Source organism: Pipistrellus kuhlii, unplaced genomic scaffold (assembly GCF_014108245.1).
Source record: "Pipistrellus kuhlii isolate mPipKuh1 unplaced genomic scaffold, mPipKuh1.p scaffold_m20_p_3, whole genome shotgun sequence".
Classification (NCBI taxonomy): Eukaryota; Metazoa; Chordata; class Mammalia; order Chiroptera; family Vespertilionidae; genus Pipistrellus; species Pipistrellus kuhlii.
The window spans coordinates 134,625,740-134,638,095 of record NW_023425529.1 but is presented as its reverse complement, the minus strand read 5'-3'; the positions used below and the strand labels follow the sequence as shown (position 1 = coordinate 134,638,095).

At 36.5% G+C, this 12,356-nt stretch overlaps 1 protein-coding gene across 16 annotated transcripts in view; it reads left to right on the top strand.

Moving 5' to 3' along the window:
• Nucleotides 1-12,356, top strand: part of MYCBP2 (MYC binding protein 2) — a 256,367-nt gene that overhangs the window by 30,263 nt on the left and 213,748 nt on the right. For all 16 annotated transcript variants that reach the window (XM_036455729.2, XM_045588714.1, XM_036455734.2 and 13 more), the window contains exons 3-4: nt 953-1,168; nt 9,300-9,453. In XM_036455729.2, the coding sequence (XP_036311622.1) occupies nt 953-1,168; nt 9,300-9,453 (370 nt within the window). The remainder of the gene's footprint in view (nt 1-952; nt 1,169-9,299; nt 9,454-12,356) is intronic.

Below are 12,356 nucleotides of genomic sequence, written 5' to 3'. Positions count from 1 at the left end.
TTTATATATTGTTACATTTGGGTTGCTAATATTTGCTTTTTTTTGAGGACATAATAACATTAACATCATAACATTTTTTGAGGACATAATAACATTTTATGTCTTAGTTAACTTTAGTACATTTTTTATTTAATAAAGAGTTTTTCATTTTTCACCAATTTATTGAAGAAGTATAGAATTTTTTGAGATCAAGTGTTTTTGGTACTTGAGTTTCATATTTATCTTGCATACTTCCTGTAAATTATTGGAATTTGCATTTGTAGAATATCTTAAACCAATTCTCTGTATATTTATAATGTAAATGTTGATATAAAAGAGTGGCTGTGGTCTGATGAATAAAATCCTGGGACAAGACAGAGATTATTTAATTTTAACATTTCAATTACTAAGCATGTGATTTTTAGCATTTATCAAGACTGATAGCTAAGAAAGATCTTTAGGAAAGCATATATTCATAACATACAGTTTTCTTAGCATTACCACTATTTGAATGAGAATGAAATTTGAAGAATTAATTAAAATTAATGGTTTTTCGTTTTAGCCCTAATATCTGTTTAAATCCCTATCTCTACTTTTAAGAGAAATAAAAATGTAATACAACATTTGTGTTAAGTCATTGACTCTTCAATACATTTAGTGTCCCTTAGAAAAGCCCCCAGTTAATATCCTTTGGGACTATAGCAATTAGACTACATTGGCTCATGGGATAAAAAGATATTCCTAAGTTCTTCACCTGCCCTTTCTAGCCCTTGTCAAGTCAGTTATTGCTGTATTACTCAGAAAGTAATGAAGTATGATAGAAAGGGCATTATTAGTAGATTTAGATTATTTTTGCTCTGTCAATTATGTGACTTCTGTAGGTTATCTAGAATGTCTAATTGTAATATTTTTATTTAAAATTAGAATTGTTGGAAAGGAATATGAAATTGAAGTATTATATCTTGTATTTCAGTCTGAAAACTTGGAGAATACAGTAATCATACCAGATATCAAACTACATAGCAATCCTTCTGCGTTTAATATTTATTGCAATGTACGCCATTGCGTTCTGGAATGGCAGAAAAAGGAAACATCATTGGCAGCTGCATCTAAGAACTCTGTTCAGAGTGGAGAATCAGATAGTGATGAAGAAGAGGAATCCAAAGAGCCCCCTATCAAGCTTCCAAAGGTAAGTCACTAAGTTCCAATTATAATAGAAGCATAACCTATGGGTGTCTTGGCTATCACACATATATTTGCATTGCTAAAATACCTTGCATTTTATAAGATTGTGCACTAAAAATGACATGGCTTCAGAGTAAAAATAGGTTTGGAGCAGACCAGGAAAGCTCTATGCAACTTTATAACTGGAGTGCTAACAAAGTTAATAATTGGTAACTCAAGGGTGTATTTGGAAAGCCCAGGAAAGGGAAATCAGTGAGTTGGGGTCTATATAGTGGAAATGGTGATTTGAAGGCATGGAGTTATTGCTGACTCAGTGGGGATCTGAGCCTGTGGGCTGCCATTATGGTGGGCCCATAAGGAAGTGCCAACTATCACAAAGCCAAGAAAAGCCATGGGAAGCTGGGGTTGCTGCCTGCTGGGGAAGGACCTCTTGTACAGGTACACATTTTTATTTTTCTTGAAATAGAAAGGAAGGGCTCCTGTCTGTGCAGCAGCTGTGCTGAGAGCTTTTACCTTTTTTGCCTAAGGATATTGTTGTACTCTTGCTATTCTGGCTCCCTTGCCTAGGAAAAATTACATATGAACCAATAAAACTTCCACATTGTTCTGTGATCACTTCCTTATTTACCAAAAGCATATAAGCTAATTGATGTAATAGAAATAGGTACTATAGTAGAACAAACTATTCTTAAAGTACTCTGTTCTATTGAAATATTGGTATATTTGAAGACTATAATGTTATATATTCTTTTTCTTTTCTGTATAGTAGGTATAATTAGTAATTCTAACAAGAATGGGCAAAAAAGTAGACATTTAAAAATATACCTTTGTCATAAATGATGTATGCGTCTGCTTTTTTCTAAATAGACATTTTAAAATTATTTTTTCATAAATTATTCATATATATTGCCCCTTTATTAAACTAATACCTTAAAACTATGCCTTGAAAATGTCTTTATGTGTGTATGTATATATATATATATATATATATATATATATATATATACACATATATATATATATATAGCATATAAAATGATTCAGAGTTAAAAGGGATCTTTCAAAGAAAATCAGATAATCCAAATAATTAATATTTTTCATCAACTACTGATCCATCAGGAAAAAGGGTATACAGATTAAGAAATGGACTAGAGTAAAACTGCCTGAGTCCAGACACTCACCGTTAAACATACTAGCTGTGTGAATCTGGGAAAGTTATTCAATCTCTGTGTGCCTTAGTGTTTTTTTTAAATATATTTTATTGACTTTTTACAGAGAGGAAGAGAGAGGGATAGAGAGTTAGAAACATCAATGAGAGAGAATCATCAATCAGCTGCATCTTGCACACCCCCCACTGGGGATGTGTCCTGCAACCAAGGTTGACCGGAATCGAACCTGGGACCCTACATTCTGCAGGCCAACGCTCTATCCATTGAGCCAGACCAGTTTCGGCGACGTGTGCCTTAGTTTTGACATGTATGAAATGAGGATAATACCTAGAGTTGTGGTGAAGATTCTGTGAATTAGTAAATGTCAAATGCATGCCTGCTCAATAAATGATACCTGTAGTTATAAATATCAGGTTAGGTACAAACAAGAAAATGTGTAGGTGCAAATAAATTTTATTACTTTTCAAGGAACTCTTCATTTTATTAGGAAATACTTTATATCCAAGGAAATGGAGCTGCTTGTATGCTTACCACTGCCACTACACTAATTCTAGCCCCATTAATACTTTTTAAACTACTGCAGTACTGCCTAACTGCTCTAATCTCACCACTCTCTCATGAATCATCTTACTAATAACCAAGCATCTTGACTAAAAAATACAAGTTTGATCAAACTCTTTTGTTCAAAATCTTCAATAATTCCAATTCACAAGACAAAATCTGAAAGTGATTACATGACATCTAAGGCTTTTCTTGGACCAAAGTCTTGCTCTCTGCCTTTTGCCCTATTCAGCCACTCCACTCTAGCCAAAATAGACCACTGTTACTTTCCTAATGATGTTGTTTCTTCTGCCTCAAAATACATCTTCTGTCAGTGTTGCATCCTTACTCCCCTATGAGATCCACTATAACTACAATGCCCCCATCAATCCTTAATACACTAGACATGCCTCCTATCCTTACTACACATAACTTTCTTAAGGGTAGGGTCAGTGTCTCATCATGTTGAATATAATATAATATAATATAATATAATATAATATAATATAATTAATATAATATAATAGCTATTAACTTAAAAACTTTTACTGAATTAAGAAGTAAATAAATTACTCTATGTTAATCTACCTCTTTTAATAAATTATTTGGCATATCTATCCTCAAATATGACTAGATGGGAAGTGTGACTCCTAATTTTTATTATTAAAAATTGTGTAGCTACTGAGGCTGGTGTGGTTTAGTGATTGAGTGTGGACCCATGAACTAGGAGATCATAGTTAGATTCCCGGTCAGGGTACATGCCTGGGTTGCATTCTCCATTCCCAGTAGGGGGCATACAGGAGGCAGCCAATCAGTGATTCTCTCTCATCATGGTTGCTTCTATCCCGCTCTCCCTCTTCCTTCCTCTCTCTGAAATCAATAAAAATAAAAAAATTATGTAGCTATAATATTTGGAACTCTTTAGAGCACATGTGTCAAACACAAGGCCCGCGGGCCAAATCCGTCCCGCCAGGCCTTGCAATGTGGCCCGCACCGCACTGTCATCACTGCACTCCGCTGCGTTTCCATCACAGTGACAGTTTATGACTGTTCAGTAAACCATTCGGCCCGCGATTTAGGCTGGATTTTAGATTTTGGCCCCTTCTCTGATTGAGTTCGACACCCCCACTTTAGAGGATCTGGAAATTAGATAACTAAAGACAATTTAAGCTGTGTAAAAATGTGTTTTGAGTAAAAAAGCAATATAGAAAAATTTAGGTGGGGATAAAAAAAGTCCTTTTTAAAATGTTAATGATTAATGACCCACAAAAATCATAAAGCAAAAAAACCCTGACAAGCAAGGTCTATATAACAGTCAAATTCACTTTAACTTCTAAAAGTCAAAAAGAGAGGGAACTGTTTCAAAAGGATACTTTTTTTTAACAACAACAAAAAACTGTCTCCATTATGTGAGAGAACAATGAAGAGAGAAAGAAACCTTAGGTGAAAAGGAAAGAAACAGTCATACATTCAGGAGGAGCAAGAGAAAATGAAAGAACTAACATAAAAGACTAGCATCTGGAACAAAGGCACAGACCTGTCAAAAGAAAAGAAAACTGCCAACTTTTCTTGCCTACCCTAAAATTCCAATCACTCCAAACCTTAGAGACTTCATCATCTCTTCTTCTGTGTCAATCCTTTATGTCATATAAATGGCCGCCAAAAAACCACCTGCTTCACTCCTCACCCATACCCTAATCCATAGCATTCTGACTGCCTCTCTCTCCCCTCTAGATTTTTATTTTTTTGTTATTTGTAAATGTTGTCTGTACCAGATATTTCGTATAAAAATTTTTTTTAAAATATATTTTATTGATTTTTTACAGAGAGAAAAGGGAGAGAGATAGAGAGCTAGAAACGTCGATGAGAGAGAAACATCAACCAGTTGCCTCCTGCACACCCCCTACCAGGGATGTACCCTCAACCAAGGTACATGCCCTTGACCAGAATCGAACCTCGGACCTTTCAGCCCGCAGACCGACGCTCTACCACTGAGCCAAACTGGTTCCAGCAGGCAAACTCATATAAAACATTTTAAAGAGTGTACTTCACTCGATAGTGGTATATAAACCTCTTGAACTTTTAAGAATGTATTTTGGAAGTACTAGAACTGATATCAGGATTGTAATAGAATACAAGTTCTCATGGCAAAGAGGTAATTATTAAATCTAAATGTAATGTAATTAAATTCTCATGTTCACACTTAGTGAAATAATAAAATAACCTTTGGAAATATATGAGGAGAGGAAAATAAAACTTCGAAAGACTCATGCAGTCATTTTTCTTAGGCCAAACATGTTTTATCTCACTTTTCCCAGAAGTCATATTGGATTGATTGTATCAGGGAGTTATTTGGATTTTATTCAGGTATAATAGAGAGTCATCATAATTTAATTATTTGAAAGCGACAGTAAAGGTAAAATTCAGAAAATTTATAAAAGACTTTCTGAAGAGAAGTGGAGGACCATGTTCATTGGTGATTATGGTTTATTATTGAGATTATTAAAGCTTACTGTGTTATCTGATTAATATAATGAACTATTTAAAAGTTACATTTATTCATTTATTTTGCTAAATTGTGGCCCAGTACATGAAATTCATGCAAGGTGGGGGGGGTTCCCTCAGCCCAGCCTGCACCCTTTCCAATCAGGAACCTCTTGGGGGATAACTGACTGCCAGTTTAAGCCCGATCCCTCTCGCAATCTGGGACTACTGGCTCCTAACGCTCACCTGCCTACCTGCCTGATTGGCCCTAACTGCCTCTGCCTGATTGTCCCTAACCTCTCTGCCTGCCTACCTGATCGCCCCTAACCTCTCTGCCTGCCTGCCTGATTGCCCCCAACTGTCCCTGCCTGCTTGCCTGATTGCTCCCAACTGTCTTCCTCTTCCAGCCTGATCACCCCCAACTGCCTTCCCCTTCCAGCTTGATTCCCTAACTGACCTCCCCTGGTGGTCTGATCCCCCTAACTGCTCTCCCCAGCTGTCCTGATTGCTCCTAACTGCCTCTGCCTTGGCCCCGCCACGATGGCTTTGTTTGGAAGGACATCCAGAGGTCTCCCGGTGTAATTAGCTTATTACTCTTTTATAGATATACACTGAGTGGCCAGATGATTATGCATTCAGAGATCATAATAATCTGGTCACTCAGTGTATATGTCTGCACCAATGAAATCATACTGTATTCGATGTATTACATAGTTTTCTCCTTTATATACTCTTTCTCCCTAATATTGAGGGAGCAGGAAGTAAAGTGTGCTGTTATCAGTGACTGTAAATAGGCTTCAAAGTGTAAAGTGAATTTCAAAGTTCATACATATAAAATACTCTCAGTCAAACTTAAGGGGGAAAAACATATTTCACCATATGTTTTATTCCCTTGCTCAATAATTTGAAAGTAAATGTGATTGATAAAATTGAAATTGAGTTTTATTCTGTTGCATGTTGGCTATAACTATTCTGGAAATGAATTAATTTTCCTCCTTATTAAAAAAATCTACATTGAAGTAGGATATAAGTGATTAGTGAGAATTCACAATGTTTAACTTAGACAGATGGATAATTCTCTGTCAAGGTCATTATGACTAACATTTTATGGGTATGTCTCACCAAAACCAGCTGGTGCTCTGTTCCTAGGAGTCTTTCTGAGTTGCCTGTTGTCAGACATTTGTTATTACACCTTAAACTTACCAGATAACTCAGGATCTTGTTCAGTAAGTAGCTTTATTGTTTTTGGCAAGATTCAATACTTTATTGCTAAAGAAATGTTAGTTACATAAACAAACCCTAGCCAAAAATGTCATCTGTGTAGAATTTCTTTGAATAATGAAAAGTCAGGATTGGTAGATGTAGAGCTAGCAATCTTAAAAACTGATAGGATGTAGTAGTCTCCCATCTGCCTGAGATCAGAGTCCCACGTTCTCTATTTATTATGAGATGTTTGACTTCAGATTTGTTTCCTGCAAGTATATAAGCAGATGGAAAATTTGGACAACAAGTTTTTATTTTCTAGTCTATTCCAGGAAAAGAAATTATATCAAATGAAAAATTTTTATTACTTAGTATATTTTAATCAATTAAAACTCTACACAAGCATTTTTGTAATCTTAGCTACAATCAAGTCTGCTAGTATTTTAGATAACTTCCCTAAAGATTGCCATAATAGTTATTTTGACTTCTCAGTAATATTTGTATTTTTCAGAAATACTGCAAATGATAATCAGAATTGCAACCTACTTGCCTGCAATATTTGACCCTTGTCTGGAAAATATATTTCTGAGTTGCAGTGGTTTTTAGCACATAACTGAGAGAGTAATTAAATATTTATTGTGTGCCTATCATGTGCCAGGCACTGGTTTAGTAATGGGAGATATGAAGCTTGTGAAGGCATGCTCCTTGTCCGTAAGGAGACCACCATCTAACTGTGAAAATAAAAACAGTCAGTTATACTATCCTATGTAATAAAAAGGTAATTTGCAAGTTGACTGTCACACCCTCGCACAAGATGGCTGCCCCTATGTGGTCAGAGGTTAGCCACCACAAGATGGCTGGCAGGGTAGGGTAGTTGTGGGCAATCAGGCCAGCAGGGAAGGGCAGTTGGGAGAACCCAGGCCTGAAGGGGAGGACAGTTGGGGGGGACTGGCTGGCAGAGGAGGGCAGTTGGGGGTGACCAGGCTTGGAGGGGAAAGTTAGCCATCAATTAGGTTGGCAGGGGAGTGGTTAGGGAGTGACCAGGCTGGCAGGCAGAAGTGGTTAGGGGCAATCAGAAAGGCAGGCGAGCAGTTGGGAGCCAATAGTCCTGGATTGTGAGAGGGATGTCCAACTGCCGGTTTAGACCTGATCCCTAACCACAGGGATTGGGCCTATACTGGCAGTCGGACATCCCCTGAGGGGTCCTAGATTATAGAGGGTGCAGGCTGGGCTGAGGGACACCCCCCCTCCAGTGCACGAATTTCGTGCACTGGGCCTCTAGTAACATAATAAATGCTATAATGGAAGGCTGGACTGGATAAGAATCTACATTAATAAAAGAGAAAAATGCTAATTGACTATACCTTCCCTGTGCCCACAGCCAATCAGAGTGAGTAGGCAAATTAAGCCAACAAAGATGGAGGTTAATTTGCATACACTGAAGGAGGGAGGAGTGAAGACCGAAGACAGCATAGAACAAAGAGGGAGGGAAAGCGGAAAGCAAGACAGCTGCTCGAGGGAAAGCCTGGGCAAGGCGGGTGGCTCAAGGAGGCAAAGTGCAGGGTGGCAATGGAAGGGAAAGCACAAGCACAGGGCAGCAGTGGTGGGAGGGAAAGCACGGGGGGGGGGGGGGGGGGAGAGTGTGGGAAAGGTGGCAGGGAAGCCCGCCAGAAGCCCTGTTCTTGCAGGAATCTTCCTGCAACAGGCCTCTAGCTATATATAAGGCTCATTTACATTGTTGCATTATGAACTTTTAGAGGCCACGGTCCAGTATAATTCATCTTTACATCTCCTGTAGCAAGTTATACAAAATAGGTGCTTAAGAAATATTTATATAATGTGTATGAATTAATGCACACATCTCAATAGAGAGAATACTCTTTCATTGTTATGTCTAATGGTATTAATGCTTTGATAAATTTATACTAATTATTCCTTAACTTTTTATGTTACTTATTCAAATAATTTAACACCTGAAAATATCATACATCTGGCATTTACTGAGAAGTGGAGTTTCTTTATCTATTGTTATATCAGTCTTCTGAAGTTATCTCCTTATACCAGTTCATCACATTTCTCTCTAATTCTTTAGTTACTGACTTATTTATTTTTGGCTATATCCTGATAAGGTATGATAAGATAAAGTACAAGTAGTAGTGATATTTTAGGGAGGCAGTTTTAATTTCTTTTCATGATAAAACCTAAAAGAAGAAGGGGCACTGTCTATAAATAATATTATGACAATTGTGCCATTATAGGAAAGACTAAGGTGAAAAGCTCCTACTTTCATCTTTTCACCTTGTATGCTTTGTTGACTTTTTTTGGGGGGGGGGGGGGAGAGCGCTATAAGTAGCAATTAACATGACTTTAAAAAAAGGAATGCTGATTTGCTTGAGTACAGCTAAATGAACTCTGTAAATAATAGTTTATTTTTATGAGTGAATTCATTCTATAGTACTTAGTTTACTGTTATAAACAATTTTCATGATAATTTATTATGGCTTCATTCTAAAATTGCTTTTTAAACAGTGTCACTATTTTTTAACCAGCCATGTAACTGACTGGCTTTTTAAACCTAAATCTTAAAACTAAACATAGTGGGTTTTCCTTTTTTAAAAAAAGGTGTATCTTTTTATTTTTGCTTTTTAAATATTGCAGCACTAATAATTTGCTTTGGAAGTGAGCTGTTTCTATTAAACTGCCTGGTTAAAATGTATAATTTTTTTTCATCTTAAATAGATAATTGAGGTTGGACTTTGTGAAGTTTTTGAACTGATCAAGGAGACACGATTTTCTCATCCGTCCTTGTGCCTCAGGAGTCTCCAAGCCCTGCTGAACGTGCTTCAGGGTCAACAGCCGGAAGGCCTCCAGTCAGAGCCACCAGAGGTCCTAGGTAAGAGGCATTGAAGTCTTTAATGCAAAGCATTTCTTATGAAGCACATATAGCAACCTGTGATGCAGTCTTTATTTATGGTATTGAAATAGCAAGGATATAAATTTTAAAGTGTTTTGCTATATTCTATCATAGTTAATGGTTTAAGAATTACAATTCATGTACAGACAGACATATTTTCATTATTCTGATGATAAATAGCAAAACATAAATTCTTGGTACACAGAAGTAATCCTCAAGCTTTATAGTCACTATTAACTTAAATTATTCTTACTAGACTTTTGGCCAAAATATCTAATATTAACTTTTTCTAACTTTACATGTTGCTCTGGACAATTAAAAAGAAAAAAGAAGACAAATACTACCAACCCAAACAATACAATATGTTTTTAAACAAAAGGCTTTTTTAAAAATTCCTAATAGATAAAAGTATAGTTTTGTTATAAAGCTTCTAAATTAGTAGCAACTTCTATTAAACAAAAATCTTTGCTTGCTTTTAAAATGTATTAGAATTCTATAAATACTTGCTTACATGCCAGTGACTTAGGAGTTCTCAAGAAATAGAAATAGAGATGGAGACCTAATTGTGAAATTGGTAATTGCTTTTCTCTGATGCTAACCATGCCTTTGAAGAGTTTGCTTTTTTTTTTATTTATTTATTTATTTATTTTTTTAATTTTTTTTTATAAACTCAAGCATGAGCATGTGTCAGTCACATGGGCCCTGCATGTGGAATTTCTGGTTTTCTAGATTTGGGGTGGGGGTCCAAGAATTTGCCTTTGGAATAGTTTTTGGCTGATGCCAATACTCCCAGTCTGGGGATCACATTGCTGATTTGGACTAGAGTTTGATCATTCTTCTCTACTTGACTGTGGATTTCACTAGATCTACATGTGAGAAGTAATGTCATGAACCTAATTACATGTCAGATTATTCCTTTTTGGTCATATATGGTGATTAGTTTTTGTATTTGATGTTTGTTGTTTTGTTTTAGCGGGGGAAGGGAATGCTGGCCATGAAAGCAAGCTGAGGATTTTTAAAAACAATAGCCCCCCCCCCAATACCCCTAACTTCCCACCCCATGTTATTAAGTGCTGCTACCAAGTAAAAGCTGTAATCCTTGTTGGTTATTATCATGCTAACACAAGTATTTCTGTTATAATGCACTACTTGGCTTCATGACATTTTACTGAAGAATTTATTGATTAACTGATTAATTTTACTTAAAAATATTTTACTAGTTATTCTTAGCTATTGTTTGTCAATTATCAGATTGTAATATTAAAAACTAGAGTGTTGCCAAAACCGGTTTGGCTCAGTGGTAGAGCTTCGGTCTGCAGACTGAAAGGTCCCTGGTTCAATTCCGGTCAAGGGCATGTACCTTGGTTGCGGGCACATCCCCAGTAGGGGGTGTGCAAGAGGCAGCTGGTCGATGTTTCTCTCTCATCGACGTTTCTAGCTCTCTATCTCTCTCCCTTCCTCTCTGTAAAAAATCAATAAAAAATATATATATAAAAAATAAAAATAAAAAAAAACTAGAGTGTTGGTGCATGAAATTTGTGCACTTGGTGGAGGGTGTCCCTCAGCCTGCACCCTCTCCAATCTGGGACCCCTCAGGGGATATCTGACTGCCAGTTTAGGCCCCATCCCAGTCAGACATCTCTCTCTCAATCCGGGACTGCTGGTTCCCAACCACTCGCCTGCCTGCCAGCCTGATTGCCCCTAACCACTTCCCTGCCAGCCTGATCGATGCCTAACTGCCCTCCCCTGCTGGCCTAATTGCCCCCAACTACCATCCCCTGCAGGCCTGGTCCTCTCCCCTAACTGCCCTCCCCTGCCGGACTGGTCCCCCCCAACTGCCTTTCCCTGCAGGCATGGTCACCCCCATCTGCCCTCCCTACCAGCCTGATTGCCCCTAACTGCTCTCCTTGAGGGTAGCCCACAACTACCCTCCCTTACCAGCCATGTTGTGATGGCTATCTTTGACCACATGGGGCAGCCATCTTGTGCAGTGGCGTGAGGGTCAATTTGTATATTATCTTTTTATTATATATTATAGGATATCCACTAACACCTGTATATTCTATTTCTTACTTTGAACAACATGCTAGTCATTTTTTTCCTAGAACTTTTACTTATTTTGCAGTCTTTTATCTGTTGTTTATATACTTTTTTTTCTGTATCCATCTATACCTAAATACTCTCTTTTATTCTTTTAAAAGTAGATCTTGTTCATAATACTGGGTTTTGAAATTATGTGTGCTTTAGTTTAATCATCTTCAAAATTTCCACCTGATTAATTTGTTTGCCTTTATTTTCTTGTTAACAGCTTCAAATGTTGCTCTACTGTCTTTGTTCTCTTATATCATTCTTTTTAATACTTCAATACTTATTTATTCTTCCACATATATTTTAGGATTCATTTAAAAGAAAAAATTTTTGGTATTGAATTAAATTCATAACTTAATTTTAGGATTGAAATTTGATGATACAATACCTATTGAGGAAATATTTTGTATTTGTTTAACTATACAATGGATTACATTATCTCCTGTATTTTTAAAAAAATCACATTGTTGATTTAATTTGCTAGTTTCTTCTATCCTTTAAGTGCTTTCTGATTACTACTTTGATTTATTTTTATTTTGAAGGATTTATGATCACTTCATATATTTTATTTTGTTTCATTAGATCAAAGGTGTAAGTAATTTGTTTTTTAAAAACTAAATTTACATTGGAATCTGTCTGCTTTTCTCTTTTGCTCTAACATAACCACCTTAGTTATACTTTTTTCCTATTTTGGTATATTTTATGAAATGTATGTATATGTTTCACTCTTACTATTGGAATAGTTTGATGGTTATTATACACCAAGTTTCTTTTTTATAAATGGATTTTGGTTT